The 26922-nt window shown below is 42.9% G+C and overlaps 2 protein-coding genes across 3 annotated transcripts; both read right to left on the reverse strand.

Annotated features, from left to right (window-relative positions):
• On the reverse strand, nucleotides 1-22097 carry LOC117391431 (regulator of G-protein signaling 9-binding protein-like). Of its 2 annotated transcripts, none has more exons than XM_055231804.1 (8): nucleotides 21995-22097; nucleotides 21898-21915; nucleotides 21526-21568; nucleotides 6958-7057; nucleotides 4243-4604; nucleotides 1245-1514; nucleotides 939-1081; nucleotides 1-416 (listed from the first exon to the last, which is right to left on the reverse strand). In XM_055231804.1, exons 5-8 carry the CDS (start codon nucleotides 4448-4450, stop codon nucleotides 261-263), a joined length of 777 nt encoding a protein of 258 aa, XP_055087779.1. In that variant the 5' UTR covers nucleotides 4451-4604; nucleotides 6958-7057; nucleotides 21526-21568; nucleotides 21898-21915; nucleotides 21995-22097; the 3' UTR covers nucleotides 1-260. The 2 variants fall into 2 exon arrangements, with proteins under 2 accessions (XP_055087779.1, XP_033845138.1); XM_033989247.2 differs by lacking the exon at nucleotides 21995-22097 and adding an exon at nucleotides 6264-6299 and having other exon boundaries at nucleotides 220-416; nucleotides 21898-21913.
• LOC117391432 (class I histocompatibility antigen, F10 alpha chain-like) lies at nucleotides 17292-26922 on the reverse strand. Its single transcript, XM_055231502.1, has 6 exons — nucleotides 26602-26922; nucleotides 25947-26202; nucleotides 25340-25639; nucleotides 24497-24617; nucleotides 22029-22137; nucleotides 17292-17339 (listed from the first exon to the last, which is right to left on the reverse strand). Exons 1-6 carry the CDS (start codon nucleotides 26920-26922, stop codon nucleotides 17292-17294), a joined length of 1155 nt encoding a protein of 384 aa, XP_055087477.1.

Here is a 26922-nt window from a genome sequence, read left to right on the forward strand (position 1 = left end):
AGTCAGACATTTTTTATTTATAATATGACAGCACCAAAACATTTTAAAGGGTTGACATTGCAATGAAGCTATGAAACTAGACACTACTAAATAATAAACACAAATCTTTAGTAATAGTTAAAAAGCATACAGTAACAAATGTAACAGGCGACTAATGCACGCCCCTCCTATTGCCCCTCCCATTGCCCCTCCTCTCTCCCTACCCCATCTTGTGCCCCTCCTCTCTCACTCCGCCCCCTCTTTTGCCCCTTCTCTCTCTTTCAAACACAGCAGTGGCAGCAGATTGTGGCATCGTTGTTAGTGTTGACCGTCATCAGCTCCTCCAGACTCTGCTCTGAATCCACCTCAGCCCGAGACAAATCCAACTGGAACCAGAGCGGCTTAGAGGGCTCCACGCCCCAGAAGGCCACAGGCACCTGGAACAAAGCAGGGTCAGAACAGGTGTCAGGTGTGACTAACTATGGGTCAGATGAGTTCACTGTTTAAGTGAAGCAACAGAGACACCTCTCTGCTTCAGTGCGATGTAAATTTTCTTACATACAAATGAATGATGAAGCCAATCCTCATTAAACTGTATTTCATTTATTTAATTTTTGAAGTATAAATCAAAGGTACAGTATGTAGTTTTCTCACCGTGGCACATCACCTACGTGATTTCATGGATATAGAAAGTTGAAACCATTCTTCAGAACAATATGTTAAGCGGCTCGAGCAAAAGTTCTCTGCTAACAACGCTGCCACTGTCTGGAGAGGGCTGAGGCAACAAACCAGCTGCAAGCACAAAGCTCCAGACACTGCTCACGCCCTGTCACTGAACAACTTAACAACTTATACTCATGTTTTGAAGTGAAGGCTTCACCCCCTCTAAATCTTCCTTCACCCCCTCAGCCCCCTAACCCCTCCTGCACCTCTCTCCCCCCGCTCCTCCACGGTCTCACCCGCTGTTGCAGATGTTGGAGATCATGGTCTAAAGTGCGGATGTGGTTCTGAAGGTCTGGAGTAGGATCTTCGTCCAAACTGATCCAAGGAGCCTGAACCGCTGCCACACCAGCTGCTAGCCCCAGTACGCCATCCATACACCCTGTGAACAAACAAACAATTAACATTCGGGATTTTTTTAATGACTGTAAAGTACTTTGTGTTACATTTGTATGAAAAGCACTTTATATCAAAAGTTTGACTTTAATAGATAAATAACCACAAGAAACAAGGCCACAAACTGTGAGGACAAAGGCTGCAGTTACCGCTGTTAATCAGAGAGCAGCGGTCCGAGCGCTGTGTCAGAGGGAACTGGTCAATCAGATCGCTCACTTTCCGAAGGTCAGACAGGAAGCACTCCATTGCAGACAGGAAGTTCACCCACAGCCGCTCGCTCACCTGTCCGTCAGAGGAGGGGGCGGGCTCACTGGAGGGCGCGGGGTCAGAGGAACGGGTGGGGTCATTGGAGGTCACAGGGTCATGCAGAGGGGCGGAGTCAGAGGCAGACAACAGACGAATCAGGCGACGAGCCAAACCTGCAACAGAGGAGATTTTAGGGTCAGAGCTGGAACTTTGGCTGGTCCTGCTCAGGCCTGGTCCTGCTCAGGCCTGGTCCTGAGTGTAAATATTTTGAAAGGTTAAGGTCTTAGTGTTTTCATTAGGGGTTTAAGATTAGAGGGTTTGAGGGATTAGTGTTTAGTGTATAGAGGTTTGGGGTTTGACGTTAGAGGGTATAGGTGTTTAAGTTAGAGGGTTTTAGAGGTTTAGGGTTAGAAAGGTTTGGGGTTTAGTGTTTAGGGTTAGAGGGTTTAGTGTTTAGGTATTTAAGGTTAAAGGGTTCAGGGGTTTAGAGGTTTAAGGTTAGAGGGTTTTAGGGTTTTAGGGGTGATTTGTGGCTTAGGGTTAGAAGGTTTAGGGTTTAGTGTTTAGGGTTAGAAGATTTAGGGGTTTAGGGTTTAACATTAGAAGGTTTAGGAGTTTTAGGTTAGAGGGTTTAGTGTTTGGGGTTTAGGGTTTACGGTTTGGGGTTTAGTGTTTAGAGTTAATATATAAACAGCTATTGTTTACAGTTTCAGCCTTAATGGCCCACATTCAACCTATAATGGCCCTAATGGCTTGCTCTGTTGTTCTCTTTGTTATGTTTGTTTGCTTTGGGTCTGATGATGGAGTTATAGATGGGGGATAATGTCTAAGGCCCCCATTCCTGTTCACAGACTCATCACATACAATCTGACCATCTGAAGACCATCCTGTTTCCTCTAGTTGGCAACACGGAGCACCATATTGAGAACACAGCATAATTTATGAACAAAGTCAAGCATCTCCAGTTTGATTCAGATGAGACAATGGTTTCATTTGATGTGACCTCTCTTTTCACTTGTATCCCCATATCAGTAGTGGTAGAGGCAGCAAAGAGGAGGCTACTGCAGGATATTAAGATAAAAGAGAGAACTAAACTGTCACCTGACCAAATCTGCAAACTGCTGGAAATTTGTTTAAATACTACATATTTCCAATTTAGAGGAAACTGCTATAGGCAAATCGACAGCTGTGCCATGGGCTCACTGGTCTCTCCCAGTATGGCTAACTTATATATGGAACAATTTGAACAGGTTGCACTGGCCTCATTTCCAGGCATTCCACCCACGCATTGGTATTGATGCATGGATGACAACTGGATTAAAATCAAGATCTGGAACCCTTTATGGCACATATTCATGCTGTGGATTCAAACATCAAGTTCACATCGGAAGAGGCAAAGGAGAACAAACTGGCCTTCTTAGATTGTTTAGTAACTATAGGAGAGGTCTGGTGTCTCCACGTAGAAATTTTCAGGAAGCCCACACACACTGGTCAATACCTGCTGTTTGATTCACACCATCCACTGCAGCACAAACTCAGAGTTATCTGTACTCTACAACACAGAGCTTAAGTGGTAGCCACAAACACAGAGGGAAAGTGAAGTAGGAACAACACGTGGAGAAAGGCCTCTTGACTTGTTGATAAACAAAGTGGGCTTTCAATAGATCTGCCAAAAAAACAGGACAACAGGGAATCTGAACCTAGAAGGAGTGTAACTATTCCGTACAGAGGTGGTGTGTCTGAAAAGCTTCAGAGAATTTTCACAGTATGAAATTACGGTCTGTTTCAAACCTACAAATTTTAAGATAGAAATTGGTTCACCCAATGGACAAAACCATAAAGAAGAAATATGGTCTACTCCATTCAGTGTAGTGAAGAGTCCAGTGAGGTTACACTGGAGAAACTAAACAGCTACTCCATAAGAGAATGTACCAACATAGTCCACCGTACATCTCCATCTCAAGGCTCTCCTTTGAAGATAGAAAGGTACAGATCTTAGCCAGAGAAAATAAATGGTTTGAGAGGGGAGTTAAAGAAGCAATTTTTGTTTGGAAAGATAATCCTTCCTTGAACAGGAATAGGGGCCTCAAACATTGTCTATCATCTGTGTATTAAGTTGTAGGGTTTAGGGTTCAATGCTTAGGGTTTAGGATGTTAGGGTTTAAGGTGTTACAGTTTAGGGTGTTAGTGAGTCAGTGTTTAGAGTTCACGGTTAGGGTTAAGGGTGTTAGGATTCAGGGTTTAGGGCAGGGGTCTCCCAGGTAAACTCAGTTTACCTGGCGGCCGCTGGAGGCAGAGTATGGGTGAGGCTGGGCCACATTAGGTTTTCCACAAGAAAAGCTTTGTTAGAAAAAATGAACCGTTCAAAGTGCTGTTCGTACGGTGCATTTGAAGGCTTGCGTAACTGCTGGCACGACAAGTGTTGTCCCATAATAACAATAATGGCTTACACTTGTAATGCACTTTACAGGCTTGTCAAAGCCTCTCAAAGCACTACACTATAGTCATCATTCATTCATTTCCACACTTGATGATGGTAAGCTACTATTGTAGCCACAGCTGCCCTGGGGTAGACTGACGGAAGCGAGGCTGCCAATCTGCACCATCGGCCCCTCCGACCACAAACACTCTAACCATTGAGCCACTATCGCCCATTTCAGCACAAGGGCGGCTACACGGAAGAGTCCCCTTCGTCAGTTGGGTACTTCGAACGGCACTTTGAGGGCCGCATTTGGCCCACGGGCTGCGAGTCTGAGAACCCTGGTTTAGGGTTCATGATTTTAGTGTTTTAGGGTGCTAGTATTTAGGGTTAGGTGTGTGTTAGGATTTAGCATTTATTGTTTAGGGTTCATGCTGTTAGGGTTTAGGGGTAGTGTTGACTGATGCAGTGAGGGTTTGGACCTTGGCTGATGCGGTGGGCGAGAGAGCGCGTCTTGTGCAGCTCTTCTCGCAGGAAGCTGTCATCAGCTGAGCTCCCCAATGACGAGGCCAGCTGCTGGAAACAGGAAGTAACACGGGACAGTGCTTCCTGAGCACGCTCACACTCTGCCTGCTGCCGTCGCTGTAGAGACACTTCCTCCAGTGAGCGCCGCCACAAAGACACCGCCATGATAAGGAAAGAAGGTAGGAGAAGACGAGGAGACAAGATGAGGAGGGAAGAGACAAGGAGAGTGGAGAAGAGTAAGTAGGAGATGAGGAGAAAGGAGACAAGAAAAAAAGGAGGGAGAGGAAAGAGAAGGCAGGAAACTAAATGATGAGAAGACCTAAGGGACAACAGAAGGATTTAAATGAAATTATTTTCAAATGAATTAATAAATAACCCTAGCGGTGTAAAAGCAGGATTACAGCTGTTTATTGCGGTTTAACATCCTCCAGAGAACCCTTACTCACATACACAACCCTAGCCCTCACACAACCCTAATCCACACACCCAACCCCAACCCACACACCCAACCCAAACCTTCACACACAACCCAAACTCACACACCCAACCCACCCAGCCCCAACCCACACCCATACACAATCCTAGCCCACACACCGACCCCAAACCCACACACCCAACCCTAACCCACACAACCCTAGCCTCACACCCAACCCTAACCCTCACACACAACACTAACCCACACACCCAACCCTAACCTTCACACACAACCCTAACCCACACATCCAACTCTAGCCCTCACACCCAACCCAAACCCATACAACCCTAAACCTCTCACCCAACCTTAGCCCTCATACCCAACCCCAACTCTCACACACAACCCTAACTCACACTCACATCCCTAACCCACACACCCAACCCTAACCCACACACACAACCCTAACTCACATACACAACCCTAACCCTCACACAACCCTAACTTACAGACACACAACCCTGACTTTCACATTCAACCCAAATTTTCATGCACAACCCTAACCCTCACATACAATCCTGTCTCACACACATCTCTATAGATGAATGTTACCATGGTGACACTGTGAAATAAGTTTTTAGATTTTTTTTTTTTTTTTCTGAAAACTCAGTAAAAAATACAAAATTGATTTAAAGAACACATTTTTAGGAGCTTGTGACCAATCTGAGTGTTCATGGTCCTGTTTAGGAGTTTGATTTTCAACCAAAAGATGAGAGTGACTGAAAAAAACTGTTGGCTAATGTTATTTGAGAAGGACTTGTTTAACAACCCAAATCAGCTCACCTGTTGTAATTCCAGCTAAGTCAGTTCTTAATGGTCAGACAGTGACAAGACTCTTTTTTTTTTTTTTTTTTGGCTATTCATATTTATATTTTATATTTCTATTTTTATATTAAGTTCAACTTTCTACTCAATAAAAATCATATCATCATGGTCAGTTCCTACTATTGATTTATTAGACCATATCTGATCTGATTCTCTCATTGGCTGTGTCAGGTCCTAGAATATGATGATGTCATATTCCCAGATGGGGTCACATTTTCCTATTGTTTACATTGCACTTGACAATGAAATACCCAAAAGGTAAATTCAAAAATGCTGAACCTGATCATTTTTATTAGTGACAAGACCAAGAACTCGTTGTATTACATACAATATCATTGACACATTAAACCGCCCTGTATGAATGCAACACCTGTTTGTGAATATATGTAAATTATATGTAAATGCGTGTAAATATGTGTCAAACATATGCAAATGTGTGATAATAGTATGACAATAGCACGATAATTGTATGTGGATGGGGGAGTGGACAAGTGATTGGATTAATTTACTTGTAAACTACTGGATTTAACAACATGGTAAAAGAGCATGTCTGATTTACAAGGTCTTTACTCCCTTGCACCACCATTAAAGGAGTGCATTAAATATAAAGACAATTCAGAAAGGACCATGCAACACCCCACCAGAGGTGACCTGTGTATACCCTGTGTATACCCCACAGACCTTAGGTCGGAAGGTAGTATCTGTCCAAGGTGGAATCTATGGAATAGATAGTTATGATAGTTAACACTGAGAAGATGTCTTATGTACACTTAAATGAAAAACTGTTTATGGTCAAACCAAACATGCACCCATTTATAGTGGCACTGTGATTTTAATAGATTTTCTTTGGAGACATATTTGCATGCATGGGCTGAATATGAAGGGGGTGGGTACACGATGTAGATGTCATTGAATGTGTGGCCAAATTGACTGTGAAATTATAGAAAAAAGAAGAGTGAATTGTGCATGTTCTTGTATATATGAAATGTATTTATTTTATTGTTTGACCCTTTTGTGTGCCCAGCCCTTTGTGACCCCAGCTCTTTGGGCAACAGATGGACATGAACCTTTGGCTATAATCTGGTGTGTTTACATTCATATTGTATCATGTCTGTCCATTAACCAAACAAGTAAGTACTCTATCGATAATATTTATATCAGCCTATCAAAGGACTTCAGTATAACCCCTCTTCTAGTTAGCTGCATGTTTTTATTTGTATTGTCCCTGTGAGTTAAATCAAACTAAACACATAGATAGAACATGTACATGTTACACATGTATTATATTTGTTACAATATTAACAGCAACAACAACAACAACATTTAATCCCTGACAAATCTTGTCAAACTGTAAGTGTAAATCTATGAATCATACCTGTTTTATTGAGATGCTGCGTCCAGGAGCAAAAAAGACAGGTGAGACGACAGGAGCTTTGTGGACTCTCTCTCTTGCTGTCTCTCTCTTTCTTTCTCCTCTGGGATTGGGCCATAATAAAAAAAAAAAAAAAGTTAGGACAGGTCCCAGAGCTCATTAGAGACACGCCTGAGGCCACACACAGGGTTATAACAGGGACAAGGCGTCTGAGAGGAAGACAATGTATCTCCGATTTAAACATAAGGTGGGGTCTCTCAAAATGCCCTAAACACCATATCTGTTACAATGATGATAAAGCTGCACGGGGTGATAAAGGCCTTTGCCACTCCATGCAACCACAGGGTATACATCACCATGAAGATGTTGCCTCTTTTTCCCACTTACATCACCCCTCCCACCAAAATCAGTTTTTATATGTTACTACTCCATTCGTTCCAATGAGACATTTTCTAACAACGTCCCACCTGCAGGGTTGGAGATACAGGCATGTCTTCATTTGCTTTCTTGTTCATTATGATGTGTAGAATGTGTACCAAATTTCAATGATTTATGACAAACACATTTTGTTCAAGATGTGAGGCAGCCCCTCTGCCTCACATTCTGCCATCATTTGCTGCCACAGCTCCTTTGCCACATGTTTTAACATGTAAAGATAAGATATTAAAATAACTGGGGATCAAAGTTGGAGTCAGGTCGTCAAAAGTATCCAAATCAAATATTAATCGATGCTAAAACTAGTATCAAAATTAGATACTCATTTTAGCAGGTATTGATACTAAAAAAGTCCCCTTCACAGGACAGAAATAAACCTTTCCTGAACATCTTTAGAATGATCTTGAGCTGTACCAGAACAAATATAAGACACATAGCCTAGTATACACCACACCACATGGACCACTATGGAAACTACTTGGACCACTGAGGAATTACACAGATATAAGGACACATGGGAATAGAAAAGAAAGTACCATCATTTACTGTGGAAAATCACATTCTATTGTCTAAAGAAAAAGGGCTTTTATTATTATAGTGGTATCAGAATCTGTATCTAGTATCAAGTCTATTCCTTAATATCAAAATCGAGTTTGAAATATCGTGACAACACTGTTGACTAGATTAAAAAAACTGACTGAATTAGAACAAAAATGTTCTAAATGAACAGTATCAGTTTTAACTGCTGTCCCATCTATATTAACTGTGACTGGCCTATAGAATGGTGTGATGTCATCTGAAATCCAGCATTAAACCTAGATGACTCTGAGCTGCAGGTGTGAAAGCAGTTGGCCTCTGCCCTTCACGCTGCAGTTGCTGGTTTCTGCAGATTCAACCAGTTTGACCTAAAGAGTGAAAGTGCAGAAGCACAGAACAAGGCCTGGTCTAGTCCTGGTCTAGTTCTGGTCTAGTCCTAGTCTAATCCTGGTCTAGCTCTGGTCTATTCCTGGTCTAGTCCATGTAAGGACAGTGGAACTAGGCTTAGTCTAAAACAGGATCAGGACTAACACAGTAATCTAATCTCATCTGTAAATCTGTGACTGGATCTTTACAATAAGTAAAACACTCAATTCAAACCCATGGACAGAGAGCTTCCTCTGGCTGACAGCTCCAACAAAGCCTAGTTTCACTGTCCACAGACTTACATGGCCCCAAACACGAGCTGCTGTTACCTGCAGAGTCAAATGGCTCTGAACAGTCAGTCATTTCATTTCAAGATAAATTCTGATGCTAAAATCTGTTTTGAAGAATTATTGAAAGATTTATATAAAAAACAGCCTTTTCAAAACAGTTTCGCATTTGACTAGACTTTAGTGAGTGAGAATGACAGTCCATTATTAGTGTAACTTGGGCCTTTTGTTTTCAACCTGAGGAGTCAATTGTAGAAATGTTCATTTTCATATTATATATTTATATTTTATTTCTTATTACATAAAGAAAATGCCCCCTTAAGCATTTTTGGGGGTCACTGGCTGCACAGATGTCAGCGTTCTTCACTCAGCAGCATAGATCCTGGGCTCTGTCTATCAGAGGAGATGTTTTATGGAGGGACAGGTCTCTGTAGGACAGGTCTTATGGAGGTGCAGTTCTCTGTAGGACATGTCTTATGTAGGAGGCTCTGACTCTCTTTGAATTGTGTTTTTAGTTGTTTTAAAGTTCCAGTCACATATTTAGAGTGATACTGTAGTGGTCGACCTCATCCTGCTTTAGACAAGGCCTAGTTAAGCCTAGCCTAGAAGAGACCACATCAGTCCTGTACTAAAATATCTGCACTGGCTTCCTGTTGAGCTTAGAATCAAATTCAAAGTCCTCCTCCTGACATACAAAACCCTAAACGGTATGGCCCCATCCTATCTGCAAGATGCTATTGTCCCATACCAGCCAAACAGAGCACTCCGCTCTCAGAATGCAGGACTATTAGTGGTTCCTAGAGTGTCCAAAAGTACAGTGGGAGGGAGAGCATTCAGTTGCCAAGCTCCTGTGCTATGGAACCAACTCCCTGCTGATGTTAAACAGGCCCCCACAGTCTCTGTATTTAAGACCAGGCTTAAAACCTTCCTCTTCGGTATAGCGTATGACCAGGTTACATAGTGAGGGAGTTAGGGACATTAAAACCCGGGATAAGATAGGCTGCAGTAGGAGATAAGTAGCTGGGGGAAGTATGGCAACCTGAGCACTATCCTCTGCTTTGTCCTATTTTCTCATCAGCAATGCTATTCACATGTTGTCCCCTGTCCCACTCCCCCTGTGGAGTGTAACTCTTTCAGATGCCCCGATGACAGCTGGACCCTCTCCTCCTCCCCGCCTGGCCCTCCTCCTCACCTGGCTCTCATCCTCCTCGCCCGGCTCTCCTCCTCCTCGCCTCGTCTTCCTCTTCCTCGCCTGGCCCTCCTCCGACCCCTCCCTCCTACTCGCCTGGCCGATTTTTTTTGTTTTGTCTGATTTTTCCTGTTGTTTTGTTTTTGTGTTTAGGCAGCACGGTGGCTGAGTGGCAACACTCATGCCTCACAGCAAGAAGGTTTGGTTGGATCCCCGGGTCGCCCAGGCCTTTCTGTGCGGAGTTTTTCATGTTTCTCCCTGTGTCTGGATGGGTTTCCTCCGGGTACTCTGGTTTCCCCCATCAACCAAAACATGAACGCCCTTCGAGACAACTGTTGTTGTGATTTTGGGCGTTACAAAAATAAAATGAATTGAAAATGAATTGAATAGTTCCACTGTCCATAGACTTACATTGTTCATTCAAAAATCTGACATTTTTCAAAAACTTTGCCAAGTGCAGTCATGTAAATTCAGAGTTATAGGAATTTAAAATGTCGAAAATGCACTCTTTTCACATAATCAAGGCCTACTGGCTCTAAATATATAAATGTAAGGCAAATGTGCTATCAGTGGATTTGTCTGAAGTCAGGCTAAAAATAGAGCCAAAATGTATTTAAAAAAAAAAAAAAAAGTTAATTTATGCCTGTTCTGACCTGTCTATTTTGACTATTTTCTGTGTTAGTTTGGCCAAGTGCGCTGGCCCTTTAAGAAAATCAGGACGTTGTCCCTACAGGCCACGTGCGGTAATGCGTGTGTAACAGACATAAGTGTAAGAGAAAGGTCTTGTTCGGCTGACATGTGTTAGTCACGCTGTAGTTCATGAAGGCATTTCCTGTAAGTATACAAGTCTAAAAGTTAAAGATATTCATAATAAAATTTGTTTAAGTAATTAAAAAGGTACAAAAAAAGAACAATTCACAGGCTAATTTACATGCTATTTATGTTGCGTTGCTGGCCTGAATTTGGTGTATTAGCATGTTGCTATTTGCCGTTTCCCGTGTTAAGTCGCTAATGTACTGTGTATTATGCTGTTACAGTTTCACACCTGCCATATAAAGACAGTCTACACCCATCCTGGCGTCAGTGACTTATTGTGTGGAGGTGTTTAACTCCTGGATAGTAGAAACGGGGTTCTACGACGCCAGTACAGTGAAAAGGAACACCCTACAACGAACTCCTGACCCGCTGCACCGTTACACGCTACATCCACGCTAGCACGACCGGACGCAGTGCCACCAAGACAGCGTAAAGGCACTTCACATGAGCACAAAGATGGAAAGAGACCAGTATGAAGCTAGATCTTCAGTGTCAAAGAAATCAAGCCACTCCTCTGCCGCAAGTGTTATTTTAGCAGCTGCTGCTGCACGGGCCAAAGCACAGGCTGCCCAAAAGAGAGCGGAATATGCTAAGAAAGAAGTTGAAATTAAAGTGGAAAAAGCTAAATTAGATGCAAAACTTGATGTTTTAGCAAAAGAAAGTGAAGCTGAAGCTGCAGCCGCTGAAGCAGCAGTTTTGGAGTCTGCTGCTGCGGGTTTGGACACAAGTGATGAACACCTGATGTTGCCACAACAGGCAGAAAGTTCCTTCAAGCGAACTGCAGAATATGTAAAGAGGCACCAGGCACACAGTGATTCTGGTCATTCAAAGGACATTCAAATTGAAAAAAATATGAATGCGATACAGAAATCACAAAATGAGCTGCTCACAGCAAAAGACTACAAGTCACCTAGACCCCCAGATCAAAGACATTGTTCACCTGAAAGACAGAAAGAACAGCCACACCCTGTAAACGATCAGCTATACAAAGGCCATGAGTCTCCTAGGTATATGCCTCCCTCTGCTGGGCGTTTTCGGTATTACTCTCCTACGCCAAACCATTCCAGTGACACTAATGAGCTTGCCAAATATTTAGTGAAGAGTCAGTTGTTAACATCAGAGCTCACCAGATTTGATGACATGCCCGAAAACTATCTATCTTGGAAATCATCCTTCATCAGTGCTATCGAGACACTTGAACTTAGGCCAGCAGAAGAAATTGACCTCCTGATAAAATCACTTGGTCCACAGTCCACCAAACATGCACATCGCATAAAAGCTGTAAATATAAACAAACCAGGTGCAGCATTAGAGCTTATCTGGGAGAGACTAGAGGAGATATATGGGTCACCAGAAGCCATAGAGGGCGCTCTTTTTGCCAAACTGGATCAATTCCCTAAATTAGGGCCCAGAGACAATCAAAAGTTAAGAGAACTCAGTGATTTACTACAGGAGATTGACGCGGCAAAACAAGAAGGGTACCTGCAAGGACTCTCTTATCTCGATACTGCAAGGGGGATCGCTCCTATTGTGGACAAGCTGCCATTTGGGCTACAGGACAAGTGGATGATGGAAGGCTCCCACTACAAGCAGCGATATCATGTGACCTTTCCTCCATTCACCTTTTTTCTACAGTTCATACAGACACAAGCAAAGGCACGTAATGACCCGAGCTTCAATCTGCTGACACCATCCACCTCAGGAGTCAAAAAGGACAGGTATGGAGAGAGCAACAACAATAATCGCAGAACTGTTTCAGTTCACAAAACTAATGTCACAGCACCACCCACTGAAGGACCAGATAAACAATGTCCTGTGCATAACAAACCACATGCCTTACAACAATGCAGAGGCTTCAGAGGAAAAACATTACAGGAACGAAAGACAATATTAAAGCAACACAAAATCTGCTTCAAGTGTTGTGCATCTAACAAGCATGTGGCTCGTGACTGTGAAGCAAACGTTCAATGTTCTGAATGTGACAGTGATAAGCACCCAACAGCCATGCATCAAGATGCTCCTCGCTTCTCCAAATCCCCCCAACCTCCAGCTGAGCACGGCGGGGAGAGACAAGAACAACAGGAGGCAGCAGTCATTTCGAGTTGCACTGAGGTCTGTGGGGAGGGTTTCTCTGGGAAGTCATGTTCAAAAATATGTCTAGTTAATGTCTACCCTGCCGATGACTCCAGCAAGCGCCAGAGGATGTACGCCATGCTGGATGACCAGAGTAATGTATCGCTGGCACGCTCTGAGTTTTTTGATATGTTCAAAGTCAATGGTAATGCAGCGCCATACACCCTCCAGACATGCAGTGGTATAGGCCTCACTTCTGGTAGAAGAGCCTATGGTTACGTGATAGAGGCTATAGACAGCTCTCTTGTTATACCCCTGCCCATGTTGATCGAGTGCAACATGATTCCCAATAAAAGAGAGGAAATTCCTACTCCATCTGCCGCTCAGGCACATCGCCACCTTGAGAGCATAGCACACAAAATACCACCTTTGGACAATGGTGCTGACATTTTGCTATTGCTTGGAAGGGACATTCTGAGAGTCCATAAAGTGCGCAGTCAGATCAATGGCCCGCATGACGCACCATATGCACAGAGACTAGACTTAGGCTGGGTGATAGTTGGAGATGTATGCTTAGGCAGCACTCATAAGCCTTCACATGTCACCACTCTTAAGACTCACATTCTGACAAATGGGAGGCCCACCCATTTTCCCCCATGTGAAAATCACTTCACTGTCAAGCCACACACCAGTCTCTCAAACAGACAAATAAGGCTCAGCGACTCAAGCATTAAAGGCAACACACAAAATGATAGTATGGGAAATAATGTGTTCTGCCAGACCAAAGATGACAACAAGCTTGCGCCTTCAATGGAAGATCTGCTGTTCCTCAAAATGATGGACAATGAGTGTTTCCAGGACGAGTCGCAAAGCTGGGTAGCTCCGCTACCATTTCGTCAGCCAAGGGCACTGCTGCCAAACAATCGCCAGTATGCGATTAGCCGCCTCAAGTCACTTGAACGAACTCTAAACAAAAACCCTGAAATGAAGGCTCACCTGATAGACTTTATGCAGAAAATGTTAGACAATAGGCATGCAGAGCTTGCACCCCCAGTACAAGAAGGCAAAGAGTACTGGTACTTGCCCTATTTTGGAGTATACCACCCACAAAAGCCATCACAGATACGAGTGGTATTTGATTCCAGCGCGCAGTTCGAAGGTACATCACTCAACGCTGCTCTGCTCTCAGGACCTAATTTAAACAATAGTTTATTAGGTGTGCTTGTCAGGTTCAGGAAACATGCAGTCGCAGTCACCGCAGACATCCAACAGATGTTCTATTGCTTCCTGGTGCGTGAGGACTGCAGAGATGTACTCAGGTTTGTCTGGCACAAGGACAACGACCCACAGAAAGAGCTTATTGACTATAGGATGCGTGTACACGTGTTTGGCAACAGCCCCTCACCTGCTGTAGCCACATATGGGCTGAGGAGAGCAGCACAGCAAGGAGAGGCCAAATACGGCAAAGATGTGCGCCACTTCATCAAACGTGACTTTTACGTGGATGACGCCTTAAAGTCTGTCCCCACCAAGCACGACGCCATCGACCTTCTGAAACGCACACAAGAGATGCTGGCAAACTCAAACCTCCGCCTCCTCAAAATAGCATCAAACGAAGTTGAGGTGATGGACGCATTCCCAGTTCAGGACCGAGCCAAAGACCTCCAGGATCTGGACCTGTTCAAAGACGACCTCCCAGATCAGCGCAGCCTCGGAGTAAAGTGGAATATAATGAAGGACTATTTCACTTTTTACATTCCTCACACTGAAAGGCCTTACACCCGAAGGGGAGTCCTTTCAATTGTGAACAGTGTGTTTGACCCGCTAGGGTTTCTGTCCCCAGTCGTTATTCAAGGACGACTGCTCCTCAGAGAACTATCATTACAGACAACAGAGTGGGACTCACCTCTTCCAGAGGACCTAAAAGGACGGTGGATAGAATGGAAACTGTCTCTTCAATGCCTCAGCGAAGTCCATGTTCCCCGCACATACACTAAAATGTCATTGTCTCAGTCTAAATGTGTAGAACTTTGTATCTTTTCAGACGCATCTATGAAGGCGATATGTGCAGTCTCATACCTCAAGGTCACTGCTCATGATGGCACAACAGAGGTTGGGTTCGTCCTAGGTAAGGCACGTCTTGCTCCACAGCCAGAGCTTACAGTTCCTAGGCTCGAACTCTGTGCCGCAGTAATGGCAGTCGAAATGGCAGAGGTCATAAGTGAAGAGATTGACCACCCCATAAACAAAACTAGTTTCTACACTGATAGCAAGGTGGTTCTAGGTTATATCCACAACCAGTCCAGGCGCTTTTATGTGTATGTAAACAATCGTGTGTGTCGTATTAGAGAGTCAACTACTCCAGAGCAGTGGCATTTTGTTACTACGGATCAGAACCCTGCTGACCACGGCTCACGATCTGTTCCAGCTGCCGAGTTGCAGAACACAATGTGGTTTACAGGTCCAGCCTTCCTTCAGCGCTCTTCAGACATCCAGCCAGTGCCACCTGGATTTGAGCTGCTGGACCCAGACAACGATGCAGAGGTACGCCCAGAGGTACACCCAGAGGTAAAGACATTTTGCATTGACATCTCAAAAGGCATTATGGGCTCAGGACGTTGGGAGCGTTTCTCCACATGGCGCTCATTAAACAGGACTATGTCAAACTTGATGCACATTGCACAATGCTTCTCTCAAACTAAAACTGACCTGAACTGCACAGGATGGCACATCTGTAAAGCAGCCATCACTCCTGAACTGTTAGAGCAAGCAGAGACATTAATCATTAGAGAGGTGCAGTCTGAAACATATACAGAAGAAATAAAATGCATCACAGAAAAGCAGAACCTTCCTAGAAACAGCTCAATCATAAAGCTCAGCCCCTTCATTGGAGAGGACAAGTTGTTGAGAGTCGGTGGCCGTATTAGCCGCTCTGGGCTGGGTGTGAAAGAAACTAACCCTATAATCTTACCAGGCAGCCACCACATCACTACCCTCCTTGTGCGCCACCACCATGAAAAAGTTAATCATCAAGGCAGGCATTTTACCGAGGGTGCTGTCCGAGAGAGTGGCCTGTGGATTGTAGGAGCAAAGAGATGCATTGGAAAGGTCATAAGCAAATGTGTGACGTGTAAAAAACTGAGAGGGAAATTTGAGGAGCAATTGATGAGCGACTTGCCTGTAGACAGACTTCAAATAGAGCCCCCGTTTTCTTACGTGGGTATGGACATGTTTGGCCCATGGGAGGTAACCACAAGGCGAACAAGAGGGGGACAGGCCAACAGTAAGCGGTGGGCAGTACTATTCACATGTTTATGCACAAGAGCTGTCCACATTGAAGTAGTGGAGGAGATGAGCTCGTCAAGTTTTATTAATGCGCTGAGGCGTTTCTTTGCCTTGCGAGGTCCTGCAAAACAACTGCGCTCAGATTGTGGCACTAACTTCATTGGTGCCCACAAGGAAATGATTGCAAACACACCAGAAAAGGACAAAATACAACACTTTTTGCTGGATCAGAAGTGTACCTGGATCTTCAACCCACCCCATTCTTCTCATATGGGGGGAGTATGGGAACGAATGATTGGATTGGCACGCCGGATTCTTGATAACATGATGCTGCAAGCTGGTCGTGTTCAACTCACCCACGAAATCTTAACCACATTCCTTGCAGAAGTCGTGGCTATAATAAATGCACGCCCATTGTTACCTGTATCATCAGACTCTGAGCATCCTCACATTCTCTCACCTGCTATGTTGCTAACGCAAAAAACACATGTTATGTCCTCCATCTGTGAGAATGTGAACCCCAGAGATATGCTCAAAAGCCACTGGAAGCGAGTCCAGTTCCTTGCGGACAATTTCTGGAGCAGATGGCGCAAGGAGTATCTCAATAGCCTTCAACTTCGTCAAAAGTGGCTTCATAAGAAAATCGACGTCAAGCAAGGGGATGTTGTGCTCCTTAAGGATAAACAAACAAGAAGAAACGAGTGGCCAATGGGTGTGATCATAAAGACAGTTCCGAGTGAAGATGGTATCATAAGAAAGGCTGAAGTTAGAGTTAGTTCCCAAGGGACTGTTAAAACTTATTATAGACCCCTTTCTGAGATGGTTTTCTTATTATCTAGTGATGTTTAAGTTCATAGTTGTGGTATCCCTAAGATACCAGGCGGGGAGTGTTCTGACCTGTCTATTTTGACTATTTTCTGTGTTAGTTTGGCCAAGTGCGCTGGCCCTTTAAGAAAATCAGGACGTTGTCCCTACAGGCCACGTGCGGTAATGCGTGTGTAACAGACATAAGTGTAAGAGAAAGGTCTTGTTCGGCTGACATGTGTTAGTCACGCTGTAGTTCATGAAGGCATTTCCTGTAAGTATACAAGTCTAAAAGTTAAAGATATTCATAATAAAATTTGTTTAAGTAATTAAAAAGGTACAAAAAAAGAACAATTCACAGGCTAATTTACATGCTATTTATGTTGCGTTGCTGGCCTGAATTTGGTGTATTAGCATGTTGCTATTTGCCGTTTCCCGTGTTAAGTCGCTAATGTACTGTGTATTATGCTGTTACAGTTTCACACCTGCCATATAAAGACAGTCTACACCCATCCTGGCGTCAGTGACTTATTGTGTGGAGGTGTTTAACTCCTGGATAGTAGAAACGGGGTTCTACGACGCCAGTACAATGCCTGAGTAATAAGAGGAACAAACTGGCATCAAATTGACCCCAGTACAACTTCAATGTAACTCTACTGGGAAGAACACATGAGGGTTAAGCACTATGGAACTTTTCTGCTTGCCTCCATAGAGTAAAAATACTTTGCCTAGAATATTCCAGGGTCAGGCATTAAATTAATCTATATAGGATGTCATTAATTACAGAGGTTTTTATGGCTCAAAATAATCTTGAAAACCATATTCACATTGTGAGTGGACTCGCCTCTCCACACTTCAAACTTGATTTCAAAACTACAGAATAGAGTCGATGCCAATCTTGATCCCCAAATGATCATTTTAAAAGCTCTTTTTTAGACAATATTGTCATTTTTAACACAAAATAATAGTATTTGTATATTCTACCATGTGTCTGACACTAGTTCTGATAAAAGTGAACCTGTTCAGGAAAGGTCCAGTCTGATTCAGTTATGTGATATTTTTGCCTCAGTGAGTATCTAGTTTCGATACTTTACATCAAGGAACCACTCACCCATCACACAGACATTCACACACATTCATACACCAGATACTGGGGATGAGGTGGGTAAAGTGTCTTGCCCAAGGACACAACAACAGCATTTATCTGTGGGAGCTGGAATCACACTGCCAACCTGTGGCTCAGTGGATCTGACCGGTGAATCAATGATTTGATGTTTGACCAATGATGACCAATGATGGTTTATTTCGAGAGCGGGATTCAAACCACCAACGTTCGGATCAGTGAACAAACTCTACCAACTGAGCCCAGTAAACGGTAAATGCTGTACTATGAAACATGAAAAATAGTTGATAACACTGGGCGAGTATGTGCATAAATCCCTATACCAGGGGTGTTCATTACATCGATCACGAAGGCATTTTGGGTAGATCACGTCCCGTCATCCATCCAGTCACATGACTAATATACAGGACAACAGTCAGATTACACCTGACCCTAGGTCACATCATGGGCGCTGCACACGCATAAGTGGTGACACCCAGAGGCAACAGATGATAGAAGGTGTCCGAAAACATATTTTCAGACCACCTGGACAAGGACCAGGTGCTCTCTTTCAGTCAGCTACTAGGTGCTCTCTTTCAGGGGGCTACTATGCTATAGAAATGCGATTTAAAAACACCCCCCTTTAGTGTTTGTTGGGCAGAATACACAACATATGCAGAAAACAAGCACAAGCCAAACCGCCATGCCGATCTGATAAACAAGTGCGAGTTAGTTTAACCCTATAGCGTCGGATCCTATCGTCGCCGATAGAGTGCGTTTGCGGACTTTCCAGCAGCGTAACTCCGTGCCCAGTCGTGCTCTCATGTAAATTCAAACGGCGTCTCAAAGCGGAGACATGGGGCTATCTAAATATTTTACCATCATTACAGTAATCTGCCTCTGTTGTCCCTCGAAGGTGACGAATGAGAGTGCGGGTGCTGCGGGAATTTTCACACTCATTTATTCAATGTGTAAAAGAAAAAATGCGGATGGATGTGTAAAATAGAAGTAGTTGTGTTAAAAAATGCAGTAAATTCTGATACTTCGTTTAACGTGATTTTTATGGCTATAAAAAAAAGACAAAACCGTAATCAACATGATTAGCTCTGTTATCGATTTCAAACAAAAAATGCAATTTTACTCCTGGCTGTCAGAAGCTACTGCCCGAACTATGCATCCCTCACTGATTTTATTCAGTGCAAGTCATCAGAGCAGTAATCATCATTCAAGTAATTATGAACATGTAGGAAGTTCAGTTGTGTTGTGCAGTATTATCTCATGACGTTGTGCAAGGTACATGAAAATGCACTGTACATGTAAGAATTCATAATACATTTACAAATAAATATATGTTTAACATTTTTGTATTAGGTGGTAGATCTTACAGACACGATCATTTCAAAAGTAGCTCACATACTGAAAAAGTCTGAGCACCCCTGCCCTATACTATAAAGTGACATGTATACCACTAGTCGGCGCTCCTGTCTCGTTCTGTCCAAAGTTTATCACGGATATTTGGAAACAATATTTTTCATCCAATTAGATTTTATTGAAAAGCAAAAATGTGCAGATGAGTTCAAACTGTGCATCTACAGTTAATAAGAAACTGAGCCTTCACAAAAGTTTATACAAATCACACAATAATAAACCATAATGAAATAGAATAAACTGATCCAGCAGATATTTAAATAAACAAACAAAATCAATACTTTTTCACAACGGAAAAAAACAGCATTGACAATAGATACAGTGACATCACGCTGGAAGTGTACTGCATGTATGTCTATGGAAGAATGTTCAGTAAACAGTTAGCAAACACTGCAAAGTAAGTTTTTAAATGGTCTGAAAACTCAAGAAAAATACAAAATGGATTTAAACTTTAAACACCTTTTCAGGAGCGTTCATGGTCCTGTTTAGGAGTTTGATTTTCAACAAAAAGGTGAGAGACTAACTAAAAAACTGTTGGCTAAGGCTATCTACCTTGTAATATAAATTTAAAGGGAGTTGTTTAACAGCACACATCACCTCGCCTGTTGCAGTTCTAATAAGTCAGCTCTTTTTGGTCAGATTGTGTTAAAACAAAGCTCAGATTTAAGTCTAACTTGAATAACAGATCTTCAGACAGAGCAGTGCCAACAGTTAGCATCACACACCCAGGGAATGTTGATAACATCAGTTGCAAAGTATCAATAAACGTCTTTAGTGCCTTAAAAAACAAAGTTAAATCATAAATCTGTCCTTGGTCTCCTACAGGTGCTCCAGTAGAGCAGGGACTACAATTTGATGACAATATTAAAGAGAAGATTTACATTAACGGTATAAACTATGACTGCAGCTAACGATTAGTTTAGCAGTCAACTAGTCAAACATTTCTATTGGAGACTTTAAACATATTATGAGCCAAATAAAGGCTGAAATATGGAGATTGAAAGCTTCTAAATACAAAATATGTGAGGATAATGTTCTTTTTGGACATTTTGATTTAATAAGACCTCTGTCTTTGGTATAAAAAGGTCTTTTCATATGTGTTTTAGAGTCTGTATGGTCCAGATAATTACAATGACAAAACTCCACTCTGGTCGGTGAGAGTTGTGCTTATAAACTCATCATGGTGAATAATTAGGATGCTCTGAATGCATAAGGTAAGTGAGGAATAACTTTGGACCACTGCAAACATTTAAAATGAACTAGTTCTGTTTTTTACATTTTTAAAACAGTAAAAATCAGGTACGGCACCTTTAACTGTGAAACTTGTCTTACGCTCTTTATGTTATAGATATACAGTAAGATCTTCCACAGTCAGTGTATAAGATGCTCTGGGCCTAAGTGGAAGAAGTTTGATGCAATCAAATTCTATTTTCCAAATCTATTCCAAATTTCCTATCACCCCCAGAGCAACAGATTTATCATGACCGACACGGCTGCGCCCTATAACCCAGGTTTAGATTTCAAACAGAATGACGGCTTTAAACAACCGCTCCAGTAAAAATCAAAGAAATGTGTCCTCTGCACTGCCCTCTCCTTCAGTGTCTCTGGGTTAAAGCCGTTGAGAGCAGTGGACCAGGTCTGAGCCAGGATCCTGATCTGGAGTCACAAACACATTCTAGATATGAGCCAAGAGCGCTGCTAACTACTCTGCCACACAATAATGTCATATTTGATAAGATTCAAGCAAGAGAAAGTTTGAATTTAATATTAAACTGTGAAAACTCATGAAGCCTCAGAATGGTGTGAATCCCTTAGGACAGGGATGTCACGACTAAGTCGTGGGCCAAATTTAATATTTATTGAAAAATTTCAACAAGATCTGCATGTTTTTCAGAAGGGGTGGATTAAATTTGAGTGAAGCGACAGGTAGCAGATGCTACTGAGTGTCAACAAAAGTGGTGGGGGCCAGCGCCAATACATTTGCAAAGCATTCTGGGATTCGTATTATTAGAGGTGCATGCGCAATACTGACGCGGCGGCCGGCGGGCCAGCTTTAATACATATTTGATATGATCTCGAGTGTCAAATATAATTGTATCAAGGGACAAATTTGGCCCACAGGCCTGAGTCTGACCTGTCTGGCTTAGGGGCTTCTGACTGGACACGGTTGGATTGGGCGAGTATGAGCTCACCCTTAAAGGAGCAGGTTTGGAGCAGATGATAAACACAGAGTAAAGTGTTAGACTCACGGTGGCTGAAGGTTCAACTCCTGCACTTCTGGCTCACTCGGAGCTACAACACAAAAGTACAGTTTATTACACACAGTGAAGCACTGCTTCTGCCTCTAGATTACTCTTTGAACAACAGTTTAAAACACAAATCTACTTTGGAAATCACATTAACACTGTGTTATGATGAGTCACAAAGGCTTATATGAAATTTCATACAAGTATTGATTCTTCTAGAACTTTATCGATACAATAAATTAGAACAGCTGGTATCGAAAGTATCGATACTTAAAATCGATTTGCACATTCCTAACTTGTCGTCACAGTACCGTAATAGTAGCAGTATTAATAAAAGTAAAAATAAAGTAAATAGTAAATAAAAGTGTTACTTACGAGGCGTGGGCTGTTTGGCTGAAACAAAAACAAAAAAGTTAGTTTAATGTTTGAAGTTTGGACAAAAGGAGAAACACATGACTAAATGTTGTGTTACCTTTACATCTCCTGTACAAGACGAAGGTGACCACAGCAAGGACAGCAGCAGTGAGAACAACAGCGAGAGCAGCCAACACAGGAGAGATGAGAGCTGTGCAGTTCTTCTTTGAGACAGACAGGGGACAGCACAGGTGAGTCACGCTAACACCACAGACACAAGTACAACAGGTGAGTCACGTTAACATCACAGACACAGGTACTGATGTGCGTTGTCTGCATCCTAAATGTCTAGTTTAGTTACTTTAAGTGAATTCATACTCTAAATAAGGGGTGCCCAAACTCTTTTCAACGAGGGCCATATCTTGAAAAATATTCGACACATATCTTGAAAAATATTCAACGAGGGCCATATCTTGAAAAATATTCGACACGGAGGGCCAGTGGTCAATACAGTGGATAATTCAGATGGGTGCGTTTAACATAGTTTTGACTCTATACTTTAAATAAGGCTTGAAATATTAATATTAGGTCTGTATGACAATGCAATGTGATGTTATTTAGGTTATACTGGTAGGATTGCTCAAATTTGCTGTAAAAAGTACTGATTATGATCAATTGGGCCAGTTCAACTGAAGACCTGAGGACCAATAAAAATTGGCCGAATTTGGCCCTCGGAACATAGTTTGGACACCCCTGCTCTAAACAAATAAACTAAAATGAATTTTTAATGTGTGTTTATGTCACATTAAATTGACTTTATCTTTCAGAAAGTTTGTTTGGTCAGACTAGAGCAATGGTGATGTAATGAACAATGTGTGTAGGTCAAACTCACACTAGGACTTTTGAACCGTGCCGTGCTCAAGCACGATCGTGTAGAGTTCTATGGCTCACACTCAGTATGAAGTCAGGTATGAAGGTACAATTGTGCCAAAAAGTTTAAATGTGTAAATGTTGATTTGTACACTGATAAATAAGATATATATATATATATATATATATATATATATATATATATATATATATATATATATATATATATATATATATATAATTTTTTTTTTACAATTACAAATTTCCTTTTTCACTTACAATTCTTATTTTAGACTTACACATTTTTTATGTTACAAGTATCAATTTGAAAATTATGCTTTTCAAGAGTTTCAAGACATTTGTTGCGCAAAACTATTTGTAAGCACAACGGCTGATTTGAACCTGAAGACAGCAGGGAGCGTGGAGGGGTTAGTATGTCACCTTTATTTGATATTATGATGTGCATTATTAACCTTTTTAATAAGTTATATACCAAGGTAAATTGCGTAGATAACACTTTTGTAGCCAAACTTTAACACATTTTTCGGAAAGCGAGATGTTACCATTAGTTAGCGCCTTACGCTACCAGATTTTTCTCTTGCTTTTTCCTGCTAATAAGGCTAGTGTGACATTACAAGTGGTCACAACTATTGTGAAGAGCCCACACTCAGAACAGAGCAGACTACACATTGAGCATTGAAGACATGACATACGTTTGAGTTAACTTCCTAGAATCTGGGAAGAATATGATATATTAGACCAGTACATTAATTAATTCCTCTTTCAACCTCAAACCACCTGAAACATACAACCGCAAACCACCTGAAATATACAACCGCAAACCACCTGAAACATACAATCGCAAACCACCTGAAACATGTACTCAGGATGGATCTCATCCACCCCTGGAGCCTTGTCACCGAGGAGCTTGCCAACCATCTCAGTGACTTCAGCCAGGGAGATAGATGAGTCCGCCTCCGGGTACCCAGTCTCTGCTTCCTCCTCGGAAGACTTGACAGTGGGATTGAGGAGATCCTCAAAGTATTCCTTCCTCTGTTAAGGTCAGCAGCTCTCCGGCTGCATTGTAAACAGTGTTGGTGGAGCACTGCTTTTGCCTCTTGGGGCGCTGGACAGTTTACCAGAATCTCTTCAAGGCCGACCTAGGGTGTCCTGGTATCTTGTGCTCGAACATGGTGTTTGTTATGGACAAATTGTGACTAGCACAGAAGTCCAACAACAGAACCCCACTCAGGTTCAGATCAGGGAGGCCGTTCTTCCCAATCACCCCCCTCCAGGTGTCACTGTCGTTACCTGGGCGTTGAAGTCGTAGAACAACAGAGTCCTTGGTCAGTGCGCTGTCTAGTACCCCTCCCAGGGACTCTCACCATGTCGGCCTACGGGCCAAACAGCGATGCAGAGACCTGTCCTAAACCCAAAGGTGCAGGGACGCAACCCTCTCATTCACTGAGGTGAACTCCAACACGAGGCAGGTGAGCTGTGGGGAATAAGCAAGCCCACACAAGCTCACAGTCTCTCCCTGGGGGCAACGCCCAATAAATGGAAATGTCTGTCACTCTCAAGAAGTTGGGTTCCAGAGCCCAAGCTGTGCATGGAGGTGAGGCCAAGTATATCTAGTTGGTAACGCTCAATCTCTCGAACAAGCTCAGGCTTCTTTTCCCCCAGCGAGGTGACAGTCCATGTCCCCAGAACCAGTCTCCATGTCCGGAGATCCGGTTGTCAAGCCCCATGCCTTCGCCTGCTGCCCAGATCTCTCTGCACCAGCCTCTCGTGGATCAACCTGCAGGCAGTGGGTCCACAGGAGGACAGCCCCACGTCGTTCCCTTGGGCTGTGCCCAACCGGTCCTTGTGGTCTTCGTGGCCAGGCGCTCGCTGTCAGGCACTCACCCCAAGCCTGGCTCCAGGGTGGGGCCCCAGTGACGGCGGTCTGGGCAACGTAGCTGACCTTGCTTTTTCACTCGTCATAACGGGCTTCTGAACCACTTGTAGTCTGACCCAATCCCCCTTGACCTGTTTGCCATGGGTGACCCTACCAGGGGCATGAAGCTCCTGATGACATAGCTCCCGACAACATAGCTCTCAGGATCATTCAGCTGCTCAAACGCGTCCATCACGTTAAGTTGGCTGTTCGGGGGGTTCAAATGAACTTTCAAATGAACTTTCCTCCAACCAGGCCAAAGTCCACTCACACTGGACAAACGTACCGCGCTTTAGGGGCTATCTATGCTTGGGTCTGATTGGGTGAGTGTAAGCATCCTCTAAGGAATAATGCATGATCATCTTATACAGCACTTTTCCAGACGCTCAGTCACTTTACAATTTGGTGCATTATCCGTTCACTCTGCCCTCAATCTGCCCCATCAACCCCTCTGACCACCAACACTCACACACCACATTCATACTAGGCAGGGTGGGTCAAGTGTCTGCTATTAACCACAACAAACTCAATTAAGGATGTAACTCTTGTTTGGTCAGAGGTCAAAAACTACAGAATCTTTAAGCCGTGATAATTCTTCTCACAATAATCGTCAGACTAGAATGTGATATTGTGACATCCTTTTGATCAAAAACTCACCATTGTTCCTGATCATGCAACGGTCCAGTCTGGTCAGATACTTATTTTTGTCCCCGGACAACTGGAACGCACAGTGGTACCTGTCCCAGTCCTCAGGGGGTACAGAGGACAGGTCCAGGGACACACTAGTCTGGAAGGTCCCATCTCTGTCGGGCAGGATCTCTCCAAGTTCCACGTCCTCCAGCAGCTCATCTCCGTCTTTGGTCCAGAACAGCATGGCTCTGTCGGGGTAGAAGCCTGTGGCGTGACACGTGACTGGGGCTGAGGAGGACTTCTGCAGCAGGGACACCAGGGGGAGCTCTACACAGCACCACAACAGTGCATTACACAACTACTGACATGTTTACAGATGCCCTCCCAGCCTCCTATGTGTCAGATGCCCTCCCATCCTCCTGTATCCCTGTGTGTCAGGTGCCCTTCCATCCTCCTGTACCCATGTGTGTCAGATGCCCTCCCCTGTAGTGTTTAGCTGAAATGGGAGCAGATAATCATTATAGTCCATAGTCATTATTGTCTGTTTCCCTCCAGCGTGAATTATAGGCTACACATAATAAAGACAGTTTTTGTCATTATCTGTTATAGAGTTTTAAAACTACATGTCTCTTACCTATCCTGTTCAGAGCGCTCTCTCCGTGGTGCACATATTTCTTCAGATACTCAGCACATTCATGAATGATGTAGTGTTTCACTCTGACAGCCTCTCCATCCCTCTCCCATATCAGTTTGGTGATAAAAGCCTGTTGTTTTGGAGCAACAAAAGTTTCAGGGTCAAAATCCAATGAAATAAAATCTTCTCCATCAAAAGAGTGTTGCTCATATCCTCTGATTTCACTAGTCTCATTGTCCCATTCACAGCCATAGAGCTTCAGATAATCCTTTAAAGGATTCAAACTTCTTCAGGGACATTTATTTCATTTTTATAAATCACAAGTTACATTTGCAATGGTTAAATTCCTCACATTTTACAGCTTCAGTTGGTCAATGTTTCATTATTGTTTCTGTTAAATCTACAACTTTGTGAAGCTCTGTGAGGAAACTGCTGATGTGATTTTGGGTTATATACAAAAATTGACTGAATAGAATATGAAAAACAAGTAAATGTACCACAGCCCTGATCCCTGACCAACAAAACTCCAGTGCTGCAAACAAACAAAAAGATTTACATCAAAACTACATTTTTCCTACTTTCACTAAAAACTAAAAAAAGAAACTGTCCATAAATATTTCAGACTAAATGTGTTTCATTTATAAAAAGTTGATACATGATAATCTGAAAAGTGCAGACAACACAAACCTCCGGTCACATTAAGGCGGTGTTTCACAGTTTCTATGTTTCCTTTTCCCGCCTGCTCATTCTCCAAACACCTCTGAGTGTTTCTCTCCCAGTACCTAGGGTCCTCCTCTGTGAGTTTGTTCATCCACTCTTGTTTGGGGACCAATTTCTTTGTGTCACTGTCGTAATGAATGATCTGAAAGTCGTTCACATATCCAACAGAAATATACTTTGGGAAGTTTGGAACTTGAAATGATGAAGTGTAAAAATATCTCAAAGTGTGAACTGCTGTGGAAACAACAAGAACCAT

This window comes from Periophthalmus magnuspinnatus, chromosome 23, assembly GCF_009829125.3.
Source record: "Periophthalmus magnuspinnatus isolate fPerMag1 chromosome 23, fPerMag1.2.pri, whole genome shotgun sequence".
NCBI classification, from domain to species: Eukaryota; Metazoa; Chordata; class Actinopteri; order Gobiiformes; family Gobiidae; genus Periophthalmus; species Periophthalmus magnuspinnatus.